Genomic DNA, 26,557 nt, shown 5'->3' with positions numbered 1-26,557 from the left:
TTCAGACTTCAAATGACTTGCCAAATAAAGGGTCCAGTAAGCAAGGGGGGGCAGCTGGGGGGGGGGGGAATAAATAAAAACAAAACCCACACTAAACAGCAGCAGCTGAAGGCCATAACATGACTGACTTGAAATAACGATTTTGCATTCCTGAAGCAATTTCATTATTGATCAACTAAACCTTAACAAATCAAGGTATTACTGTTAAAACAAGCCAAATTTAGATGTACTTGCCTCACATTGCATTTCTTGTGCAGCACAAATTTTGCTTTCTCAAAGAATGAACTGTCTAGACTATTACACAGCATCTTCATCTAGGACAATATTTAAAAAATTTTAAAAGTAAAATACAGATGAAGAATTAATTTTGTTCAGTAGTACTGGCATTCTGAAAATCAACCTAAGATGATGGATTTCTACCTTATCCCCCATACTGAGCCCTGTTTACAGTGCATCTTCTGGCACCCCATGGAGACATTTGAATTTTTGTCATTTGGGGTGAAGACTAAATTACAGGTTAATTTCAAAACTGCAAGTAGATGTTGCAGGCTAGATTACTGTCATAAAAGAGAAATACTATGGTAGTTACCATAGACAGATATAAAGCTCCATATAATCAGTATTTTTCTCCTGCTTTAGATGCAAGTTCAGTTAACATCTAAAAAAACCAGTTTTACAGAAAACTACTCAATTTATAAGGCGGCACAACAACATTTATACATTCAAATTGAAGTTTTCAGTGATAAATCTAGCTCTTCAGATTGATGCTCAAACAGCTATAGTATTGTCTTGGCTGTATTCCTAAAGGATTAAAGTGACTGTTTTTAGGTCAAAGCTATCAATAAATGAATGAGTAATTGGAATGTCATTCCAACAGGAACACAGAGTTTTCTAGTCTCTAAACGTATACTTCTGAAGGCATTAAAACTGTATATGCTGGGAAAAAAATCAGCAGAGAAATGAGAACAAACACTGAAATATTCTGGTACCTGCTGCTCAAAGGCACCTAAATAAGTCTGTATTTAAGGAGGTCAGTATCTCATGCACTAATGTACCAGACATTTGTTTTGAATCTGTCCAAGTCTGATATTTGTTCTGCCGTGTTCAAGCAACCAACCTGTCATCCACAGTTTACTAAAGAATGGCATTTATAAAACAGATAAAATATTAAAACTAGTAACAACTAACGAGAAAACAATAAAAGGTATAAAAGCTCAGCCTCCACAAAGAAAACTGTTTGTACTACATTACTACAAAGAAAAAACATCAAGCTTACGCTTGCGCTTGAGTTAATGTAACTTACTGAACAACCTGCGGTATTTCTTAATTGCCACAAATTGCAATTAATTCCAAATTAGCAGGAGCAACTGATTTCGTAAGCAGTTTTTACAATCTTCTTAGAAAAGACCAATGAAAATTAGGAACTTGCTGTAGGCTTCAAATTTCAAGTATAGGTAACACTTCAATACATTTCTTGTTACGAGTCACTAACTTGACAAATAACTGCATAAAAAATGTCTTCCACATTTTAAGAAAATGCTATTTAGACATAAGGATTTTAAGTTAATGAACAGTTGTACATGTGAAGATATCTGGCAATCTGTATGAACTTCTGCCTGTCAAACACCATTTTACCTTCCCAAAAGGATAATTGCTACACTACCACACTAAAAGCCTGGTCCAAAATTACTACTTAATTTAATAACAGGATCAAGTATAAAAGAAATAAAGATCATATACTTATAGGCATGTTGGAAAAATCTGCTTTTCAGTATCAGTCTGAACAAAAGAGGTCCGAACTTAAAAGGTGCATAGATGATCCATGCTTCATTTTGAGTGGGCCACATACTATATAGCTTTAAGTCACTCTCAAATACTATCTGTCCAGGTCTAACACCATTCCACTTGTAAATTAGGTGCACCTTTCCCTCTCATTGAAACTTGTTCGTTTAAAGAAGATCTACTATTACTTTTGAATGACAAAAGGACCCTCAATTATCACTGTATTATACTTGGCCCTTATATAACTCCACAAGAGTCTCACCTAATCATTATTTTTCAACTAACTCAACTGATGCTAGGGTCAAGATATCTTACGTTTTTTGATTCATTTGATTTCTGTTTAGGACATCAATGAAGTCCAAGACACTGTGTGGACAATCTTCCAAAACATTCATGTGGGCAGTTTCACTCACACAAAGCTATTTGAAGAGACAAAATTATTCATATGTCTGAGCACTTGCAGAACACACTCAGTTGCAGGGCTGGCTATAACGTGGATGGATATAACATCCCCCTTCAGTTTCCACAAGCCACTCCCCTCTTGCTTCAAGAACGTAGCACTATATCTAACCCTTTTACTTGTAATAAACAACTTTCCCAAGCAGAGAGTCTGCCTGATAAAAATAAGACTCCAAATATTGATTTTAATTGGAATGAAGTGCTGCAACATTATGCATAAAGCTTTACTGAAGTGGCAATTTACCTAAGGGGTTTACTGATTGAAAAGCTCTCAAACCTGAAATCACTAGAGAGGTAGAAAGAAAAAAGGGACTCTCTGGGGTGGGGGTGGAGGGTAGACTGGTAAAACAAATCCCTCTCTACAAATCTGAAGCAGATGTTAGTGTAGAGGGAAGTCAATTCAGCAAGGCACAATCAGCTTTAGAAAAATTATTCTGTTAAAAGAGAACAGGCTCTTGAAAGAGCTAAATGTTTTTTCTGTTCATTTGCTATACTAAGGAATCTTCAAGGAGACTGGTGTTGCAATTACAACTAATCCTCCCCAAAAAATTAACTGTGTTGAAGGCTTTGTAATTTCCCTAGGTACAATTTAGCTGTCACTTACTTTAAAATTTACTCAAACATGCGTTCGGAACAGCACTAACTTCACATGTCAAGTGCTTTCCAGCCAATTGAGTCTAAACTGGAAGTCGGTGTTAAACAACTGAATGATTAGACAAGATAGCTCATTTCCCTGCTCTTTTGTTCAGAATAAAATGCCACATTTACATTATCAGACTCAACAGGATTTTCTGACAGAGGGAGAAAAAACCCTAGTGAACACTGTCCGTACAAAGCACATGAAGCCTGTCATTTACCAATCATCCTTCAAAAAGCAATAGCCATGAATGTAACTTAATTACGACCCAATGATCCTTGACGAAAAATCATCTTATCACTGTCCTGTCCCCACAGGGCAAATGAGACACTTTTGTCCTTTGGCACTGATGATGCTAAATTCCTAATTGCAATAATGGAGTAAGAGAGCCAAACATCCTTAATTTCATTGCAACACGTAAAGAGGTTTAATGCAAATATTTGAAATAAAGCCGCTAAAAATTAGCAAAAACCCTCTCCTCACTAAAGATATTTCCTCCACTAAAAAAACAGCACCTAATTTAAAAATGTCTATTTTTAAAAGTAAATTTAAAAATTCAATTAACTTGTATGTGCTATGGAATCATCTCAAAACAAGATCACAGGTGAATTCAACCCCAGGATAACAAAAGAAGGAAAAATGTTGAGGTACTAGATTTACTCTGTCTGCTACATAAGAAACTAAGCAAAATGGGTTCATGTAAGATTAATCACAAACTAGCACACAATGCTTTACTGGACAACACTGTATTAAAATATAATGACCATTTTTTAAAGAATCACAATCCAGCAGTAGCCCTTTGCTCATGTAAAATACAGCTATTAACCATGTGCATTAACTGACTTAAAACTGCAAAATGCTTCATTCACACAGTATGTAGCATAATATCTTCATAGTTTACTCAATATTTTCTTCCCTCTAGCTAAGAGCACTTCTAATATGGGTAATTAGTAAATTTCAAACCTGAATATATTGCAGTTTTCTTGTTTTCTCAGAGGCAATATTATACAAGGACAGCACAAACAAATTTATGTTAATGAAAAGGCAGGATCCACAACAAGTTTTTTTTTTAAATATATGTATTCCTATTTTAGGTTCTACAGAAGTTGTCTTGTGTAGCTTTCTTGGAAGACAAAAAAACAAATTAGTAGTTAAATTTATCAGCCTGCAAATAGGTATTCTGAAAATATCAGATAGCTTAGGAGCAGGTTAGCTTCACAAATATCTTCAATTTTGTGAAATGGCTCGTGTTCAAATAGTTTTCTCCTGACAGTTGGTAGAGAAGGTAAAAGCCAAAACTACAGTCCTTAAAACAGGAAGAAATTTTATAAAGTGTAGGGAATACAATCTTTTCCAATTATTATCAGTTGGTAGAACCAGTTCAAATCTAAGACATGTTTTTTTAAAAAAGTACAAGCTCTTCACACCTTTGCAGCTTTTGGAAACCAAAATGCCAAAATACTTGTCATAGTGCCTAAGGCAGATTTATCATCTTGGATGACAGACCAAGATTCCTCATGTGGACAATCTCAATTTTTAACGTGATTTCACCATCTTGAGAAACTGGTCAGAGTCATAAATAAGAATCGGACAATTAAAACTGGGGGGGGTTCCATGATAGTACGAACGTCCATGCTACATGAGCATTAGATTTTGTTAGGTTTTGTCAAGTTACACTGTGCATCATCAACAATTTTTCTTTTCCATGCTCTGCTGCAAATTGTCACTTTTAACATTCACTGGGAATTAACAAGAATTTCACAGTAGTCAGGACTGGGTTCAGAATATTCAGGAACGGGTACAGGAGGAAGGAATAGACAAAAACATTTTACATATACAATTGCTGATATTTTCAAAAGCAAATCACAAATTCCTTTACAAGCAATTAAGAAGATTGAAATCAATTAAGAACATAGAACACTAGCACAACTGCTGCTGTGGAACATTAAAAAACATCCCAGAGGTAATTTCAGAGGCATGCTGATAACCTGCAGCTAAATGACAGCATTTTAGCATGATACTGGAGTCACAGGATGGCAAATAGTAAGCACCACTGCTGAAAGAAATAACACTTATTTCAAGTCCATCATAACTTTAAAAACTCTTATCTCCAGGAAAAAAAAAAAAACTAAAAAAATCAGTGAAATTCAGTTATTCCTGCTAAGCAAGTTATGCAGAAGAAGCAGCTTCCCCCTTCTGTCCTGTTTGGCACAGTAAGGGGGCAAAAAATACATGAAATGAGCTTAATTTGTATGTACTTATATACATATACACTATCTATTAAGAATCATACAGGTCAGCATCAATGACTTTTAGATGTGCAGTTCTGCAGTATGGAATTAAGTTTCTCCTTTAAAAATCTACTCTCATTGAGAGTCCCTTTATTAAAAAAAAAACAAACCTTCTAGAAAGTTTTACTAAACATGAGAATCCAAAGGACTGTGGAATCAAGCTAAACAAAGAAAAACAGTCCTTAGCATCCCCCTTTGCATCCACACATGATCACGGTTTTATTTACATCATCATAACCTACTTCTGATAAGAACCCAAGTAGCATCATGTACAGCTTGCACGTAAATGTGCATAAAGCAATTACGTAAAATGCAGCTGTTCTTACTGCACACTGCAAAGCATATCAGATATTTTTCTGACACATTAGTTACATATGATTGCAGTTAAATTACCTTCGCAAACATCTGCCTTGCCTTGTGATATAACCAAGGCAATGCTGCTGACTGAAAAGAGGTAACCTATATCCTTAACTGTTGATCACTACACTAAAATACTAGTTTTGGAAGATAATCTACATGCATCTACCAAGGGTTGCATCTTTTTGACAAGTATTTTGAATACAGAAAATGTCATACAGACCTTGCACACTCAGACTGATTAAAAGAACTAAAAAGACCTCTACGTGTTAAGAGAGACATTTATATCCATCTTTCAGGCTGACTTACACAACACTACAAAAAATCCACTTATTTCATAGTTATTATATACAAGACAAGAACATTTCATACACATGAACCAAACTGCAAGGAATGGATCAATCACTCTACCTGCAAGCGATCAAAATCCAGCAACTACATCAATGACATAAGAAAAAAACTAAAAAGGATTATGCATACAGTAAGGTAAAGGAAGCGAAAAGGGACTCTTGGTTCAATTTTAGTAAGAAATCGTTATATAAATCATATGTACATTAACCCAAACATAATACACCTCAAAATGAAAATTTATACAAAGGAACATGAGACGTGGAATTACTGACACTTCCTGCCAAATGAATGCATGGACTTCCTTCTCTCTATTAGAACTACAAGGGAAAAGGACAAAATAGACAAACCAGGCAGTACTTTCTTTGAATTTTACATTCAGCAAAGCAGTCTATCTGAATTAAAAATATTTCAGTATTCAACAACCTTCCTTCAACTCACCTGAGACGTGGATCTCACAGCAAACTGATGTTCTTTTGATGGGAAAACACACGCTACTTAACCACAAAAGCTGAGAATATGCCTATCATGCTCTGAATAGCTATCTTGTCAAACAGACTTCAGAACCAATTAATTCATAAGCATATTTCAATACATAGCCACTTCATCTCTGATGCGTCCATAAAACGGAGACTATGACATGACACATAGCCGATAAAAACACTTATCTAACTTAAGAAAACATTCTTTACTATTCTTAGATCACTTAAATATATGTGCGGACACGTGTGCTTGTTTATATGCACGAACACTTCTAAACATGAATGTGCAGCTGTGTATAGCATATACAGGTCATATTACAAATATCATATCATAACTTGTTTCATCTAAATCCTAAACAAAGCTTACTTTTCAAGGTGAACTGTAATCAGAGGGGAATGAAGGACAGCAGCTTCTGCCACCTCCAGGTTCACAATGGTCTCATGTAATCGATTCACTGTTTCAACTTCACCTCGTATGGCAGCAGCATTAAGGATGCGGAAAAAAGATGCAACTGTTCTGTCTGAGATAGGAACATCCTTCTCTTTCATCTCCGTTAGAATGTTAATAGCATCTACAATGAAACAACACAAAAGACCCTTAGGTAATTTCATGTAGGGAAAACAAACTGCTATTAAAACAGCATTTCAAACCCAGCAGGAATGTAAATTCTGGCGTATAATGCCGATTTCAAGTTAATTACTACTTGCATTTCTAAACGAGACTACAATTATAAATCCACAATAGCATGGTTTTATCATTTTGCTGCAACTTTGACTACAAATTATAGATAGGAACTGTGTGCCCACTCTGCACCACATAACCCTGTATAGTCTGCCCTATAGCTGCAAGATTCTACTAAATGGATGCTTTTATCGTTCAATGCTAACATCTGCTAAATCACTCCATTGTTTCTTCAGCAGATGGCTTGTCACAAGGCCAGATAATAAAGATATGTTTACACTGTATATACAGCCAGACTAATGGTCTGATACCGATAGGGCCTGTTTGCTGTGTCGATACTAATTAGCCAAGGAGAGCCAATGAAAGCTTTCTAACAGACTGCATGTTAAAACATTAGGTTCATTAAGCTTCATTAGTAAGGCAGAAACAAACATTTTGGTATATGGAATAAGTGCATTTTTATAACGTTCGTAATTATTGCATAGACAGAATGTTTTGACCATTTTACATTTGGCTACATTTACAGATTGTTTTATTTTCTGAGGGACATCAATGCTCTCAAAAGCAAGCTAATCTTTTCAAACTGCTTTACTGGTCATGATCTGATTTCTTATGATTTGGAAAACAGCAGTTTTGTTTTTTATTTTTCTAACACTAAGATTCATAAGAGGCCAAGACAAATTTCAAAGAAAGATTTTACAAGACAAAATTGACATTAGCTTTTTTCTTTTACTGTACAGTGTTTTATATAAAAACATAACATTTTGGGTTTAGGCTTCGACTATGCCTCTATGGTGTAGTATTCTATAAAATCATAGAACTTCAGAATCACCTTTTAAAGTTTATGACAGTCTAGAGATCTTTTAAAGATCAACCAAATAATATAAATTACAGAATTATATTAGACGAAATTACAGAAATTAAAGAGCTAACAGCTTAATGCAAACATCTAGAAAATACAAAACAGGCAGTTCGCAGAACTCATTAAAAGACAAAATTTCCAGGCAGTTTGACAGATTGACTCTAAAATTCAATACCAAATACATAAGGATACTAACAGAAAAATACATACTTTTTATAAAGTCAAATGATTTTTTTGCAGTACTTGGCTCTTATAAGAAGGTTATGTTTATAGGTTTTATGTTCAGCCTTCAGACCTTCTTAAGCAAAAACAAAGCCATTAGTCTAGGCACATACGCAATTTGTGCCATAAGTCATGATCTTCAAACTCAATCCAAACAGCAATGCTAATAAAAACTAGCTGCAGAAATGCAAAAAGCACTGAGCTGTGCAAATGTAAATGACAAGCTTGCCAATCCATTAAAACTAATGGCCTGCACTGTCCAAGCATCTCTGGTTGAATTCACATGCAAATTTGTATGCAAAATGTTCAAGCACTTTTCAGGACATGATATACCATTAATATCAACTCACATTTTTATTCTTGAGGCAAGATACCTTTATTATATAGCAGAAGCACACAACGAAAGCAAATGGATTACCTTCTACTCTCCCGTGCTTTGCTAAGACTTCTACCAGTGCTACATACTTTCCCGTGTCAAGAGCAACAGGTGAATTCCTAGGGAAGCTTGAAATTAAAACATTATGAATTATATCAACAGAAGTTCACATTTTATGGATTCTGCTTAAATCTTCATTTTTAAAATTACATAGCAACACAACAGCATTGAGAGCTAAATAGTAAGTATTAAAGGAAAAACGTGATAGACTTTAAAAGATGCACCACTAAAACGTGATATAAAAAATAATATCCACACACATTCCCACCCCCAAAGCCCAAAAGTTATATTTACAAAAGCCAAATAACTACGAAATATTTAATTAAACTATTTTATAACAAAGTATTTCCCAGAAGCCTTGGAAGAAAACTCAGTCCACGTAACTGGGGCAGGGCTATACTCATTTCACAAAGAATATGAAACTTTGCCTATAGCAACAAGTTAAAAGCTACTATTTTGAAGTTGCTGTTAAGTATTTTCTTTTTTTTCTGGAAGTTTTAAAATTAATCCCTTCTCTAGTGTTTCTTTTTGTAACAATTCTAAGAGCAATTTCTTAAAAATATTATGTTACACTTGAGGCAGATCAGTAAATGTCTACTGATGTAATGCCATGTTTTACTTCATGCAAGCTCACTATGAGGATTGCGTAAGAGTGGTAGTAAAGCTAAAACCAATACACTACCATTACTCACAGAGGGGCAAATTTCTTTAAATTCATAGCTCAGTCATTGCATATAATTTCAAAATCCAACAAGGTGTAACAAGCACCTGCCTGGTAACCTATTGTAAAACCAAAGCAAATACTTGGTGTGTGCGAGAGAACCGGAAAGTAACATAACTTGTTCTACATTCACTGTTGCATCAGACCAAAAGCAGGCTTTCAGGGGGAAAAAGAGAAGGGGCAAATAGAAAAATCATCTGTAAGAACTGCTCTGGGCTAAGTCATGCATAGCATGTTTCAGCTGGGAGCTAATTTTCACAGCCAAGGTACAAAGCTCTGAAAATAAAAATTTCAAGTAGAATGCTTGTTGACAGTCTTAAAATAATACCACTGAGAATCACTGCTAATGACAATAAGTGCAGCATATTCCAAACACATTTTAGGTGCTTTCTAATGGGTACTTTTAATACATTTTTTCCCCCTTAAATTAAGCCAAACTTTAATTAGACACTATGTATGTTTAAAATAAAAACAAAACAGATCATACACAGCAATTTGCCTTTTTTTTAATAAAAAAAATTACTGACCATATAAAGTAGCTGCTTCTGATGTTCAATTATACAAAGCAAATGTCTTCTTTCAGAAAACCACACCCTTGACAGTTTTAAATACACGTACATTGGTGGGGGAAACTAATTAAAAATGGATGAGGGGGTTAATACTCAACCTACTTAATTCAACAAGGTCTGTGTATCAGCATAAATCTCTGTGACATGTTTCAGTGCCAGTGTACTTACACTTTTTCTTTCAGGTTCATTGCCTCTTCTACATTATCATGTCGACAGCACAAATTTATTAAGGCTGCATAGCCACCGACAACCATGTCCGGTTCATATTTGGCTTTCACTTCAAGGGCTTTTTGCATATTCTAAAAAAGCAACAAAGCAAAGATGTGAACTAGAGGAAAAGCCAATACGACATTATGATTCTTGTATGTTCAGTGTGCAGTTACATGATTGCTTTAGTGCTTTTAGCAGTAGATCACATTTGAATACACAGTGCTGTAATGCTTAAGCAAATTTTAAGAGCGATAGTTATTTTGGAGAAATAAATATTTTTCTATAGCACCTTTTAGATTAACTTGAGAGTAATTTTAAAATAAATTTTCTTGCTTTCTGTTTATATTTCTAGCATGTTTTAATATAATGGGTTTTTTTTAATCCAGAGAGACACAACAACATAATTAACCCAAATTCTAAAATAGTTCTTATTTATCTGGAATTCATAGCAATTTTCACCTGATGCACTGCCAAGCATATAACAAAACTACTTTCTAAAGAATAAGAAACTACTTAATGATCCCATAGAAAGCCTTTTTTTTTTTTTTTACACATTGCTATTCATATATTAGACCACTGTGAACTTACAATGGTGTTTGCTTCTAGTCTTATTTCATATGCAAAATCTTAGATACAGACAGCTGAGAATCACTTTCTAAACAGTATTCTTTGCAACAGAGAATACTGTGCTATCATCCGCACGACTGTTACTATTCCCATATATACAGCTTTATAGACAGGATCATACTGAACAAGAAACTGAATACTAGTGTGGTGATACCCCACAAATTACAGACACATACTAAATGAATGTAAACTACAGCTGGACGCCTGCCGCATGAAGGCAAGAGACCCTTTATCTCAGAAGAGCTTTCCTCCTGCAGGAAAATGGAATTTCAATCCCTGCATTAACAACCTAGTAATATTTGAATTGCAAATGACTAGTGCATGTATCAGTTGCTTGACAATCTAGATATAAGAGACCGGAGCCATGGCTTGAAAGGACATTTGGCATGTATGATAAACCTATCACAGCTGTTACTATCATTCACTTTGCAGATTATTGTAAACAAACTTCAGCAACCCCAAAACATGCCATTCAAGGTGTTCCTGAAATTAGTTAACCTTTTTACTTAATTGCTTTTTGCACTTATGTTTGATTTATAAGCATCAAACCATGAAACCTCAAGCAATGCACTTGTCTTTGCTTCACTATGTCTTTCCATAATACAGTCATTTATGTCCCTTAAAAAATATAGCTATGTGTTTCCAATTATCTCTGCATTGGTTAAGATACCTCTTCTTCACAAAGAGCATGTATGAGTTGTTTCAAGACATCTGTAATAGGCTGGTTTTCAGCTTTTCGCTTCTCTAGTTTCTTCTCCAAAGCAGACACGTCAGATTTAGCACTCTAAAAGGAGGTAACAGAAAACGTCAACTGCAAAAACAGCCTTCCCCAAACAATTTGTCGGATCGCTTTTATACAAGACAGACAAAACAATCTTCTTTCATACTGGAGGAAATTTTTTAATCATTTAAGGTGCTTTTATCTGTTTAAATAGTACATACTAATTGAGATTTGAGTCAATACAGTAAAAAAAGCTTTAAGTAGCACATTTACAAAGGTCAACGTTACTATTTCTTTCATATTTAGTTCTTTGTGTTCATGGAAGTAGGGACGCCTGTTTCTTTTTCCATCTCCATTCTGCTCAGATCAGAGACGTAAAGACCCGATACTCCAGCATTAGAACCAGTATGGATTTATACAGTTCCTGCCACTCGAGTGGATCGCTAATTTACAAGCATGAATTAAGCCTCACATCACCACTGTTAACTAAGTAAAACTTTCAAAAAAGATTTACCAGACAGGGAAACTGAGGCATGAAACCTCAGTCAACTACAAGGTCAAGTATCGGATCTCTGTTTAGCCTTTATTCTTACTTTGGAAAGTATCCTCTGAACTTCAAGTAGTAGATTCAAATAATATTAATATACGTCCGTGATCTCAAAGCCAGCGATGACACTTGAGCTAAACCCCATATCCAAGCATTATTGGTACTAAGAACAAGCATAGCTATCTGTGAATTTACTTACTTCTGGAATGTTATCCGTAGAAAGGAATTTCTTATGAGACAGTAACCTCGCATCCTAAAACGTGGTAAAACAGATATCACTAGTTCACCCCAAAAAATCTCCAAGCAAGGATATCATGGTAAAAATGTTCAAGTTATATAATTAACTGCAATGTTAAAAAGCCATATTCTGCAGCATTATTATTACACTAACTTGAAAAATCACTAATTAAATGCATCCCCAAAAAACTTTTCACGTATGAAATGAACACAGTTTCAACAGTGAAAAATCATGGAAAAGTTAAAAGGCTTGCATATAATCACTATATAGCAATATTTATTTTGCAAAGGAGAACATACTCATGGAGTACATACACTCCATTTTTTAGCTTGAAAGTAATTGCTATAAAACCACAGACCTTAATTAATTCAGGAACTTGATAGGAGTCCAGCAGTCTGCAAATGCCGCTGCAGAGGGCTGCAGGGATAACTATATTCTGTACCAAGAGGTGGAGAAAAAAATTATATGAGTTTTGAAACACAACCAAACTGAAATTTGTCGAGCAGAAATTATCTCAGATGTAATTCAAGTCTCCAGCTCTTGCATGTCATTGAGAAGTGGTCTGGTTGTACTTAAAAGCAGCAATTTCAAATCTAATAGATACATGTCAGGCAGGACAGGCATTATGTAGCAAAAAAATGAAATGGTACCATCTTCTTCAGCTGATGGAAGTATTGTCTCAAACGCTCCTCGTTGGCCTGTACCTCTGAGTCACTCATGCTGTCAATCAAGTGATAAAGAAAATAGCCAACAGCTTCTGTGGAAAAAAACAAGAGAAAGCATTCCACTAAAATTACCAAGACTGTCATGTTATCAAGATTAATTTATAAGAAATCATTTTGGTGTGAGATGTCACCCTGATGAGAGGCTCTGAAATGGCAACAATGATCACTGAGGCATAGAGATTATGTGGTTTGGGAGCACATATCTAACTGGTGAGTGAAAGGAATATTAATTATTTTCAGACCTAGTGACAGCTTTTCAGTACAGAATCTTACTTCAATCTATTTTTATCACTACTGTGTGACAGAAGTGGTACTGCCCAAGGCCTTCCCCCCATTTCCTGCCACTATCCCAAATAGTTGCCATAAATATTTTGTCACTGATCAAAAGAAAAAACGTATTTTAAACACTTTGCATATTTATTCTGTATATTTTACCCATTACATTCCATTACCAAGCTACGTTAAGTACTGTAGTATTAATATAAAAATAGAAAAAAAATTTTTAACCATTCGAACAACTAATACTGAAGAACTTGCCTATTAGCCAATGAAAATCAAGATTAACAGATTTTAGCAAACAGTATTAAGTTTCTTATCTATCCAAGGGCACAGAGACAGGGGGTCCTGGAGCTAAGAATAGGAAGAGCATTAATTACTGTATTCTCAAAGGTTTGCTTTCCTGATAATCCATTACCCTTCTGGCCCCAACAGGAGGGAAAAGAAAACATTTAGCAAAAAACAGATTATACAAAAAAAGTACACTTATTTCAAAGTAGAAGATTTCAGATGTTAAGTACCATTTTGCTTCACAAAATCAGAAAAGCTATTAAAGTAAAACTAGGTTAAAAGAGGGCACTTTTTAAAAGTATTTAAGCACTGATAGTGTGTTCATCCTAAATATATTTTTGGCCAATAAATTTAGAAAAATAAATTGTTATCAGCAAGATTTATTTATAATTCCGAAATAAAGATCTCTTGGATCTCAAAAATATGCTCTGATTATTTGAATCAGGATTTTACCCAACATGTTTTCAAATTTCACTTTCAAAAAGAAGCAATCAGTGTTTACTGTTGTAATCCCTCAAACCCATCATTACACAGAGGAACGGATTTGTGGATAAGTTACAATCATAGAAATTGAAACTCTACCAGTTGGTCCTGGAGGCGTCAGGCAATAACGTTCATCCTTGTACAACAGTTCTGTTATCTGGTAAGACAGAATAATCGTACATTGCAGCCAAAAGAAGCAAGCAAGGACAAATAGTATCTGAAATTGAATTCTCAAAATAATAAAGCATTTCTCTGTTAAAGTATTATTCTTTACCACATCATAGTAATTCCCTAAGAAATACAATGAAGTTTTTTTGTAAATAAAAGGTTTTCTTTTAAAAAAATTGCAAACATAAATGCTTTCTTAGGTACGGCAGTGAGACAGACACTCCAGTATTCTTTTTATATATCATTCTACAGAAAATTAGCTACTGTAAGACACTGCTTAAAGCATAAAGCTTTTATTTATTTTGAAAAAAGCAAATACATAAAGAAAACAGAGGAACACAATTTATCCTGCTTTGCTAGATTTCAGATAAGTCATACAGCTGTTGTAAATAAGTGCAATTTTGAATGACAAAATATGCATCATCCATAATAATTAATTGCATTTGACTAAATTTAGCACATGTTCCATTATTCATACAAATAGAAGGAACTACATAGATTTTAAATCAGAGGAAAAGAAGTATTTATCCCAAAGCCCCCACATCCTATTGACAAATGCTCTAACTGAAACTACACCACTTTAAAAATCCATTTGGCTGTTCTTAAGGAAATCACATCATCTTCAGTTAAAAAATGAGACCTTAAGTATTTCAAGACTTTTGCTTCATCTGCCGTGGTTGTAGAAAGCATTCTGAAAAAAGTGAGATGGAGATGCAGTCCCACTACCGAAGTGCTGTGTTTGCAGTAACGACAAAAGGAACCCTCACCTTCAGCGGTAAATCAAAATGGATAAACAAAGCCAGAAAATACCAAATGTGCAATGGAATACCTATCACTTCTCATTCTACCAACACCACAACAGTGTGGACAGTTAAAGTGCAGATTTCTTCTGCCTTTCTGCCCTCCTCCTCCTATCACACAGAAGAACCTACAACTACAATAGAATCCATGAAAGTCATGACAACACAGTTGTTCTGAATCAAATCTCAAAGAACACCAAAGGATGGATTATAGAAGAAAAAAAAAAAAGCATGTGATATTTTTTCTAATTCTAAGTATCTATTTACTTCCCAACTTAGCATTTCCTATTTTAGAAAGCTGATACATGTATTTTCTCGTGAATTTAGCTAAGACAACAAAATTTATCTTTCTTCAATTGTGAAGAACAGCAGAAGTAACTCTAGATACTACTTCATGTGCAGACCACCATTATGTCAGTGCTCTGACTGCCTTTAAAATTAGTTTCATAACAGAAGTAATAAGAGATTTTTTTTCTCTCCTTGTCCTCCCTTTTTCATTTTCTAAATGCAAAAAAGGAATGATAGAGGCAGAGGACACAAACATTCTCTCTTCATAACTTTCACACAGCAAAAAGTGGAAGTAAAATACAAAAAACCTGCACCTTACAAGCTGTACCTGATTATACAAACCATTAATCAGTGACTTTCCAAATTACAATTTCCATTTCATTCCAAGATTTCTTTGCGAACCAAAATATACTTCAAGCCATGTACTAGCTTATTAGCCAGCAGGTACAGTATCAGAGCAAAAAGACAAAAAGCACAGTACACATCCCTTCCAAGTTTCAGTAACCACATCCCAGGCAGTGTTCTCATGCTCTGCAAATTTAAGTGATCAAGTTATACTGCAGTGTCTTTGTCGTGTAGCCCATATCAGGGAGGGCAAGATGATCGGTCATTTCCCCTTAACTTTATCCAGGTGATTTGTTTTATCCGGCCTTGCTGTCAGGCAAGACAGGAAAGGGAATTAAACAATGTCAGATAGCACAACGGCAGCAGGCTTTGGTTCCAGAAACTACAACTACCCACTGCCTTCCACTATAAGAAGGTCTAGAAATCAGACTATCATAAGCTACATCACATAGTAACATCCTATTTGATTTTTTTACAATTATACTTAACTCTCCAATTTGAAAACTTAATTTCCTGCAGTTGTACAATCTGCCACCGACAAAAGTCTTGCTTAAATTAATCATATCTACAATAATCAGGCTCAGAATCCAAATTTACAGTAAAGCATCATAAACATGCAGTGCCTAAAGAAGCTGATTTTATTTAAAGCATTACGATCCTCACTTACCTTGCTCCAAAGCTGTACATCATTTGAGCTGAAGAGGGCAGCAGAGGATAACAAATTAAAAACAACAAAGTGATTTTACTCTTCTATCCTTTTTTTTTTTTTTAAAAAGTCATTAACACTGAGAATCATATTTAAATAGAACTAAAACACAATAATCACCACATATGGTTTAAGCCAACTCTGCACAGAAAAGTATTGTACTTTTTACAATACTGCATATGGTCATAGTTTCTGCTAAATATATTTAAATAATGCAGCAACCCAATCTGATAACTAAGGTAAAAAAGAATATGTTTTATTTTTAGCCCAATCTTTTAACACATCATAATTGTACTTTATTTTATACTTCATTCTATTCAGTATTATAAGAAAATAAAGCTTGACTCAAGCAAGTCGTACTTTACGTAGCAAACATTCAGTACGTGGCATTTGCTAGAGAAAAAAAAATCTAGACTCCTGTGCATTAAAATTAACTTTTAGTATAGACAGAGAACTACAGGCAGCTATAAATGCATTTATACCACACACAAAAGAAAGTAATCAAACCTCTTCCTTAAGGTATTATGTTTATTATAGTGAGATAAATGTTTTTGAGAAGTAGAAAAAAACCCAAAACAGAACTCCAATTTCTCCTCTCAAATGATAGAACCTGGTGGAAAGCATTTCATACCTCAGATTATAACCAAAGACCAAATGTTAACCAGTTCACTAAACTACAAAAAAATAAAGTGACATTCTTATTTGTAGAACATCAAAAATCTTGCTAGAAGCTACTTATCAACAACTATAAAGCAACGTTAACCTAGATAATGCTAAGAGAACAAAAACTTATGACCTTATTTTATCTTCCTATTAATTCTAATAAGAGGAAAACGTCAGGCGGAAGAGCTCACAGGGACTTGAAAATATTCATAAAAGTTCAGAAATTTATTTAGGAGGCCTGTGAAACATTTATTCTTTCTGTGCTATTGCCACTTGGATTTGAAAATAAGCCGAATGCAGGTCCACATGGATGGGGGGGTGTCTATCTGTGAGTTTAGTTAAGCTATCCTGGGTGAACTCACTCTACCACTGACAGGATGACAATGAACGGCAGATATCAAATGCATCAATTTCCTAAAGTACTTGATTCTGAAATATTAATGGTACATCAGGCAGATAGAATGGGAATACTTCGAAGCAGTTACTAGAGGAGAGCAGCTTCAACAGAAATCCAGTCTGCCACGGACACTGTTCTTACGTCCTTGGTGTCAATCCCACACACTTTTATATACCAGTCCTAAGCTCTGCTCATTTGAACATTCGAGACCAGCATTCAGTCAGAAAATCTTGCTGTAATCTTTACAAAAGGAACAAATATTTTTCTCATCCTATCATACCCTCAAGCTTCATTTTCAGATTGTTTTAGTCATTAAGTTTAAAATGGAAAAGGAAACAAATTGGCATATTTTCAGAAACAATGTAAGGGTCAAATTTGGGCACAGCCAACCTAGTAGATGGCTTCTGAAGTGAGGCAGCAGTAAAGGCAAGCCAGAGAGATTAATAAAAAAGCCCTTTGTGCCACTTTTAGAAGTGGCAAAGAGTGGGGGAAACAGTAAGCTTAAGTTCAAAAAACCAAAGCTATCAAACAACAACAAAAAAATGCCACCAAGAACTCCTACACTTTCATTTGCCTCAGAACTCTGAGTTTTTAGCCCAAACGTCCACTAATACTGAAAACACAACAGCAGTAACATGTAAGCTGTTTCACTTGAGTAAAGTTTTTCCGCAAGTTGATAATATTTTAAAAGACACTTTAAATCACACCCTGAACATCTTCACAACCTTGCACAGTTGCAGTAGCACTAATTATGGGTGGTAAACACTGGTATAGCTTTCTTCCTAGTTCAAGCCCTACTTCAATTCAATATTTCTCTATAGCTACACAGAAAAAATGTGTTTCAAATATCTGTTACTTGGAAAGGGATGATTCTGGGACTGACTTCTGGAAGGAACAGTAAAATACACTTACTGGATCTTAAACATTATTTCACTTATCCCTTGGAAGTCAAAGTCAGCTAGGGCATGGTTAATAAATGCAATTTTAACACTGGTTTGCTTTTTCTTCTCCTTTTCCCACAGTAGAGTACTTATCAGCTAGACAGAACTTGCAATTTACTAGGAAATTATTTTGGTCATATCCACCTGGTATGTTTTACTAACACCCAATTGCAAAATTTTAGGAAACTGAAACTCAGTCAATAAAATCATTCTCTGGACTCTGGTCCCATGTAATATTAAGTGACCCCTCTGGGTCCCAGTGTTGTAGGTATGCTGCAAAAAAACCCAAACAAACAAAAAAACCCACAACCCAAAAAACCCCACAACCCAAAAAAACCCCACAACCCAAAAAAAACCCCACAACCCAAAAAAAACCCCACAACCCAAAAAAAACCCCACAACCCAAAAAAACCCCCACAACCCAAAAAAACCCCCACAACCCCTCATTCACAGTCCTAAACGTTTGACTGGGGCTAACAGTGAACGACAGAAATGTTTGATAATTCACTTATACTTGCATAAGCTTAAGACAACCCTGCAAGTTAGCAAGGAACCCTCTTTACGAAATGGGATCCTATGGCTGTGAATACAAAGTCAGGGCAATGTAGCAGAATACTAGGTGTTAAATGTGAGCATTCAGGAGTCATAGTAATCCAGAGGGCACCGAAAGCTATCAGATATAGTAGAAAACACCTGGCTTCTACTGGTATTTTGTATTAATTTAGCATCCATTTACTTAAATGGTTAATAGTGGTAATATTTAGGGAAACTGTACATTAGCATAGCAGCTTATAAACAAAAGTGAATTAGCATAAACCTCCAAATGTTTACTACCCTGAGAAGTTAATATACCGTCAAATTCCACAGAACAGTGACTTCCTTTTTAATCCACCAAATGTACTACTTCAAAGGTACGCTCATATATGGCAGAGGCAAAGCAACCAGGGAGAGCAGAAAGGAACAAATATATTCCTCAGATCTGCTATAGTTGGAACTCTACTTCTCAATTTTCAAACGTCGTGTTGGGGTTGTGGGGGAGGTTAGGGAAGGCAGCAACAATCCCTCAAACAAGGCAAAAAAGAGGGAACTTTGCTACAGAAGAAAAAAGGGCATTCAAATAGCAATAGCAATCTCACCTTCTAAAGCCCCAAACGAGACTGTTTCTAAACTGACGAACATCAATAGGAGGCGTGCTTGCTGAAGACACTGTAAATGAAAGAAACATTTCTAAATAGTCATTGTAAAAATATCCCTAATTGCAACAAGTCAGTAGGTAACGTAAATAGGGTGTCATTAGAAGAACTATTTTGTTTAGTTCAGTAAATACTGACAAACTTTCGTAAATCAAAATTTCAAACACCAAGGTATTTGAAACAGCCCTGGTTTTATCAGCTTTAGATCTGCTCCATTTCAAAAGGGATCAAATATTCTAAGAGAATGTTTCTTCTTTCTTCACGCCTTCAACATTAATAGTTAATATATTAGTCTTTTATTCAAATTAGTAATAGGAGTAAGCATCTTGTCTCTTAAAAAAAAAAGTACAAGACCAAACAAAATACTCTTTCCCAATAAGCAAAACAAACCCCAAACAATCCTGATCAAGAAAACTTGAGATATTCACACAAGAAGAAAGATCCACCAGAGGCAAAATTTTTTCTAACTCTTTCAAACTCAATATCTGCCTTAAAACAGGATGTATATTTTTCTTTCTTTTTTTAATTAAAAAAAAAACAACAAAAAATACACTTCCTCAGGTATTTGCTTCTGCTGGTGTACATTACCTGACAAGAAAGAAAGAAAGAGTAGTTTCATCTGAAGTTCTACCCACTGAATTAAGATAAACTAAAGTGGAAAAAATATGAAGATACAGAGTTCTAAATGTTGATATGTACCATATCAGTTGAACAAAGAAAACTGTAAAATTAATTAAAATTGGATGTCCCAGATAGGTCATTTACAGCTATGCCCTACGTCCCTAACTTTACGTCATTTCTTGACTAAAGATTCCAAATCACTCTACCATTTCTCTCTAGAATTGCTGTCTCTCATTCCAGCACCATAGTCCAGCAAAGAAAAAAATACAGTCATATATGCATTGAAGTCATGTAAGAAGTTATCCTCTGACTTCACTATCACAATAGAATTAACCCCTGTGGAAACTTGAATGCACTGTGCCCTCTCAGCAAGGGCTGCAATAAGGTGTATGGTAGAAGAGAACTGAAATAAAAACATCAGCTCTACAGGAACCTGGGAAATAAAAGGCAGGAAAACATGTTAAAATCACTCCTTACCCTAACTCCAGTCTAGAAAATGAAAACTTTTAAATGCTGGAACGTTTACTTTAGTTTGAAAATCTCAGATAAAGTTGGCTTCAAGAGACCCTCAATACAAATCCTCCTCCACAACTACATTAAACTTTTTGCAGAAAAGCATCTTAGTATGCTCAGCTGCTGCTGACAATCGGCAACCTGGTTTCCCTAGCAACAAACAAGTCGGAGAAAATCAAGAGGCTGACAATGAAGTGGAATGGAACAGCATGATAAAGGGAAAAAGCAGCTCTCATGTATGCTGCCTTATGCGCCCAGATTCCTCAGCTGATGCTTCGTAGTTTTCATCTTGTCAGTAGCAGAAATCTATACATTATAAGGTAGGAGAAGCTGAATCAATACACCTACATAGAAAACAGCATTAATAACCCAACCTTCACCTCCCCCAACCACACTGATGAGACAATCTTGAACTATTTTCCATACTGCATGTTTTTTCACTCTTTGTAACACTGCAAAAGAAGACAAGTCAAAAATAAAGTGAGCTGTTTAATATCCATGCCTTATCATTACATAGGTGCTCATTAGATTTAGTAGCATTCATTGCAGCTTAGTAAACTATTTAAAGGAGCACCTTCCTCTAAAGCTCAAGTTCAAAAGAAATTCTGTATGTCTCCATGAATTATTAACCCTAGCCTTTGTAAACAGAAATACCACTACAAGATTTAAATTCAACACACAGACAACAGCTAAATAATACTGCGTCTCTAATGTCATCACAGTAAAACAGAACACAGCCTACTATATGTGCCTGTATCGTAATTTTGATATCACACACTTAAACCATATAACAGGCACAGGCGCATTTGTGCCTTATAACACATCAAAATCTGACTATTTCAGTTAACAGAAATAAGCATGCAGGGGTAGGTCTAGCTTTTCATGTAGGAAGAAAAACTCTATCTCACTTTCCAGAAATATAATTGCTCCTAATAAAACTGACATTTTTTGGAAAAGACGAGCGTTTAAGAACTTCATTTTTCATGGCTAATGTTTTTTTACTGTTGCTGTAATAACAACAAATGAAACAATGGCAGAGTGTAAAGTGAATCTTAAGGATTCTTTACTTGATAAATCTCAAAACAAAAATTTTATCACTGATTACTCACTATCCATTGAATTTTCTCATTTTCAACAAAACATCTTCCCTGGGTCACAGTGTATAGACTACATACTTCTATATTCATTAAGTAAAATGGTTAATGACAACTGCAGCAAAAGACCGCCTAAGCTTTTCCCTGAACCTTGGACAAATAAAATTGTTCTTTAAAAAAAGACCTTTCTGTAATAGATTTAGTGCAAATTTAACTGCTTTATTGTCTCAGTATATTACCCTAGTAACAATTGTATTTCTTTTACATTTTAAAAAGAAAGATACATTCCTACTTAACCAAGCAGATTGTTCCATCCTATATATTGAAGTGAATGACACTAACTTTCGCAAGCATTAAGCATCAGAACAGTAATTGAAGAAAACTCTTCAAAAGTGATTAGTTCATGCTCTTACAACTTCATTACCTATTAGCCCATCAAATTTACACACATGCCTTCCATGACCAACACATCAGCAGACTATGCTTAAGTTAACATCAGTACAAATCAGTTATTTAAGTTGGTTATTTCATTAATTCTGCAGTATTTCAGAGCCATGCTGTTAGATTGGCATCCTGTTGTAATTGCTGCTGCAAACAAAAACAGTCACCACACCAAAAGCTTAACAGTAATTGTACAAGGCAAATCGATTCCTTAAGCCCTCTGGTACAAGAGGATCATAATCCTATCACAATCACAGCAAAGCTGTGATTTATAAATATCTCACATGTAAATCTTATGGCCAGGCTCAATATTAAAATAACCATGACTTGTTGTCCAGAATTGGTAGTTTCTGACAGTCTAGCATCTCATCATAGAAGACCTCACATAATAAAATCTTTGTTAAAGTTTCTTGCATATCTCTAAGCTTAATATATATAAATGTAAATCTCTGCGCCTACAACCAATCAATACTACCACCAAGAATGTAGTAACAGGCAACATGAAAAATACTTACATATAGAAAGAACATTGTTCAGTCTTCCATGTATTGCTTCGTATCTTATTTCTGCTACAAAGAGTCCAACAGTTTCAAACAGGCAGAAATTTTTCTAGAGATAAAGCAATCAGTCAGTGGAAGAACACACAGAGAAAACCCTCAAGTACTTTGTATTTTTAAATACTTCCTTCCCAAAGGATATTGGCATTTTTCTATAGAGATAGCTGTTGCAAACATAGAAGGTGCTCTATGAAAGTCTACATGGCTAACCAGATTAGTTGCCACTGAAAAAATTACCCAGCTTTGATATTGAAATCAATTGCAAAAGACAAATTTGCTAAAGGTAGAAAGAGTGGGGCAGTTGAACTTAAGTCTGCAATTCTGTATTCTTTACCAAGTTAAAAAAAACAAAATATCACCAGAAACAATTGCAATACTTCTAATCTCCAGTAAAAAAAATGGCATAATTAATTTATTTAGTTTTCTACCGCAGGAAATGGAGAGCTAGTAATTCAAGCAAAATATTTGGGTTAATTCTGAAAAGGAGAAAGGAAAAACAGCAGGAATGAGGTGCAGTAAACAAACCATCAGTGCAACTGTTTTGAAAGTGGTCTAAATATTCTGAACAGACTTCATGTTTAGAGCACTGTCAGTACGCCGTCACAAAGAATACAGGAAAACAAGTCATGCAATAGTAACTTTTATAAATTCTAAACGTAAACTCACCTTCAGCTGCTCATGGGCAGTTTCACTATCAGCAAAATTTTTAAAAACATAGTCTGTGTATGTTTCTGCATTAAGTTCCACCCCCAACTCGTGCATCACTTTGAGGACCTCAAAGATACCTATCAAGGCAAAATTGATAAGGCTAAGCATTTTAGAAAAATGAAAACTTGAGACTCAACATTTAAAAACACATGTTGCTTTTCAAAAAACAAGGACTTCTCCTCCATTTCTCTCCTTGAAACTGCCATGCAAAATTCCGCATTTTTATTTATAGATGTTAATAAAGTTATTAATTATGCAACTTAAAATAGATTTACTGAACTCCCTGTTCTGTGCTGTACTAGCAAACCCATGAAACTCCTGACTACTTTGGAATCTGCTAGCATACAAAGTTGTTTTCTAATACGGTGAATATATGACAGCTATTCTTAGTCATATCAGCAAAACATCTTTTAGAGCTCTATATTAAAACATATGTATTACTGCACATTTGAACATAAGAAATTTGGTGGCAAGCATATAATCAAATTCAAGATACACATGCATTCTACAATATATAACACATTCTCAGCTCAGTTCCCATTATCCAACCCGGATTAGCAAGACAAACTTTCAAGACTTGTCTCTAGATTTGTTTAAAACAAAACACTTTTGTAAGCAAAAAGGTTGATTGCAATACCAATGTATCAGCTTCAAAATGGAAATTTGGAGAAAGGCTAGAGCCTCCCAAGCCGCAGTGAAGCTACATTATAACTTTCACAGGGTTCAGATAAATTCATACAACTAGACTGGATATTACTATAATAAATACACATTTGAAAACAACAGATACCAAATCCTAGTAGTTCAGCAACTAGAGTGGAGAGTTTAAGAGTACACATTACGCTTTCTAATTGATCACACTCTTCCAATTTGCAGAAATTTCTTACAGTAGCCCTAGCTAGCAAACTCTGAAGCCCTGTCAAAACCAATACAGGTATTATTTTTTGCTGGTCTAAAAAGAATGTGTCAGTTGCTGCAGGACACCAGTACCAAACAGCATATGTTTTTTTCAACTTGCATTTCATACTTATTACTTTAAAAATGTAAAGTTTCCCAAAGTCCCTGTCTTTGCCCTGGAGTGCCACCTATGGAAAAGTGACACTTCCATGAATATTTTATGCAGTGCACTATGGTGCAAATAATCAAATGTGAATTCCCTTTGAGCACTTGAAAATACATGCAGGCAAGTCACACTAGATTAAAGTCGCATCATCTGTTCGAGTTTGCCTTAAACAAAACTCTGATTTTGGCCCAGAATCTGCAAAAATATGAATAAAGAATTAATTACAGGAAGCCTTTCTTGATACCTTTCAATTTTTGACAGCCAGTTTCTATTTCATATTTTCAACTTCACAGAAAACATATCACGTTCTCTTACACTGAACCTTTTAAAAAACAACTGTATCACTGCAAAAGTAGTTTGAAGACCAAGAACTAGACACCATAGTGAATAAAGTGTGATATACTCTGGAGATTAAAGTTCAGATTGATATCTAGAGCAGAGTAGAAACAGGCTTGTGAGGCATCCCTGTTCCCTAACACACATTTGTCACAAAAATGTTACGTGACCTGGCACAGTTCCTGAGTAGGAAAGGACACATATGAAAACAGAATACCAGCACAACAGTGACATGCCAATTAAGGAGGAACACCACTAGCAACACTCTATATAGCCAAATTACCACCAACTTAAAAAAATTGCTGCCACGCATTTCTCCATTTCTAAGACAGCTGATGTGCAGGTTTGGGGGGGAACAGAAGATTAATGAAAACCAACACAGAATCCTATGATTTTGCACATATTTTCCACCTCACTGGGAACAGAACAACTTTATTATTACATAAATACTTCCCAAAATACAAAGCAATGAACATTCCCACTTCAATCAAAACAGTATATAATTGTCAAATATCTGCATAGAACAGGATTTGAATGTTATGTCTTTGGATTCCTAAAAATACTCTGCTCCTCATACTGAAAAATAACACTAAGCTCCTCTCTCTCTCTCTTCCCAAACCAAAGACCAGACAAATAAAAAAAAAACAGAAAAAAGAAAAAAGACAAATAAAGTCATGTTTATCTAAAAAACTGATCTCCCAAATGTTTTGTGAACACACCACCAATATGTGTATATTTATTTAGAAATTATATACAGGTATTACTGTACAATATATTATGCACATTATAAAACATACACAAAATCAGAAAGTAAATAAGAATGAAATATTTATTTTATTTATTAACAGTCCAAAGGATTGCCTTGCACATAACACTTTGGAAAACACTGATCCAAAAGACTATGACTAAAATCCCATAGTAAAGACTTCCAGCCATCTCCCTGCATGAATAAGAACAGGTTTTTGAGATTTTGGGCTGAGATATTTAAGGACTGAAGGAGCCGAGCATCTAAAACCAAATAATTGAGTGGAAAAAGGACAGAACTAGGGAACAAAACAGAGCAAACTTCTCTTTTTATCAGTACTGGAAATAGCACTGGAATACCCTAAGAGAACAGATTCCAGCCTTGAATCACTATATCCAAGAACAAATAGAGAAGAGACAAATTACTTTGCAGTAAAGTAGAGCAACTTGCTGGTTTTTAAGAAGTGAAAAGTGAGACTTGAATTTCAGTCTGCCTTTTGTTTCCTAAGTTTCTCACAATAAGTCCTGTCTTCTTCCTAAAGCAGTACCATCAGAACAAAGGGGATTTTTAAGGCGGTTAAGTACAGTTCTACATGTGCAGCAAGTGCAGTAAAACTAAGCTCTAAACAATTTTCTAAGGACACAAAAAATAAAACTCCAGTTCAAAAAGTGAGGTCTCATTCAGGTAAACAACATAACATCTAACATTTTTGCTGCACTGTTAATATCAGAAGCACTATAAGTTCTTTGCCAGAAAAGTCAGTCTGCAAAACACTATTTTAAGCAGTTATTTTGTAAAATCACCACCCTTATTCCTCTCAGGCCTCTGATGTGCGCAAAATACCTCAAAGGACGATGAAGGGGAGCTACAAAATATTTGGTAACAAGTGTAAAGCGAACAATTCTGCTTATTTATACTAAGCCCTCCTGGTTTTAGCGTGTAATCTGATACAAGATGAATCTCAGTGCCAGTAACAGTATCAGATCCACCACATATTGATTTTATAAACCTT

The 26,557-nt window shown here is 35.0% G+C and overlaps 1 protein-coding gene across 1 annotated transcript in view; it reads right to left on the bottom strand.

Moving 5' to 3' along the window:
• The window catches only part of LRPPRC (leucine rich pentatricopeptide repeat containing), a 93,750-nt gene that overhangs the window by 44,803 nt on the left and 22,390 nt on the right, over positions 1-26,557 (bottom strand). The window contains exons 12-23 of the mRNA XM_069852654.1: positions 23,360-23,478; positions 22,652-22,745; positions 19,411-19,480; positions 16,235-16,262; positions 14,066-14,123; positions 12,842-12,948; positions 12,550-12,627; positions 12,153-12,206; positions 11,356-11,469; positions 10,017-10,147; positions 8,541-8,626; positions 6,724-6,928 (exon numbers count right to left, since the gene is read on the bottom strand). Coding sequence (XP_069708755.1) covers positions 6,724-6,928; positions 8,541-8,626; positions 10,017-10,147; positions 11,356-11,469; positions 12,153-12,206; positions 12,550-12,627; positions 12,842-12,948; positions 14,066-14,123; positions 16,235-16,262; positions 19,411-19,480; positions 22,652-22,745; positions 23,360-23,478 — 1,144 coding nt within the window. The remainder of the gene's footprint in view (positions 1-6,723; positions 6,929-8,540; positions 8,627-10,016; positions 10,148-11,355; positions 11,470-12,152; positions 12,207-12,549; positions 12,628-12,841; positions 12,949-14,065; positions 14,124-16,234; positions 16,263-19,410; positions 19,481-22,651; positions 22,746-23,359; positions 23,479-26,557) is intronic.

Source organism: Phaenicophaeus curvirostris, chromosome 2 (genome assembly GCF_032191515.1).
Source record: "Phaenicophaeus curvirostris isolate KB17595 chromosome 2, BPBGC_Pcur_1.0, whole genome shotgun sequence".
Lineage (NCBI taxonomy): Eukaryota > Metazoa > Chordata > Aves > Cuculiformes > Cuculidae > Phaenicophaeus > Phaenicophaeus curvirostris.
Note: the sequence above shows the minus strand (reverse complement) of the source record. Positions and strands in the feature narration are given on the sequence as shown.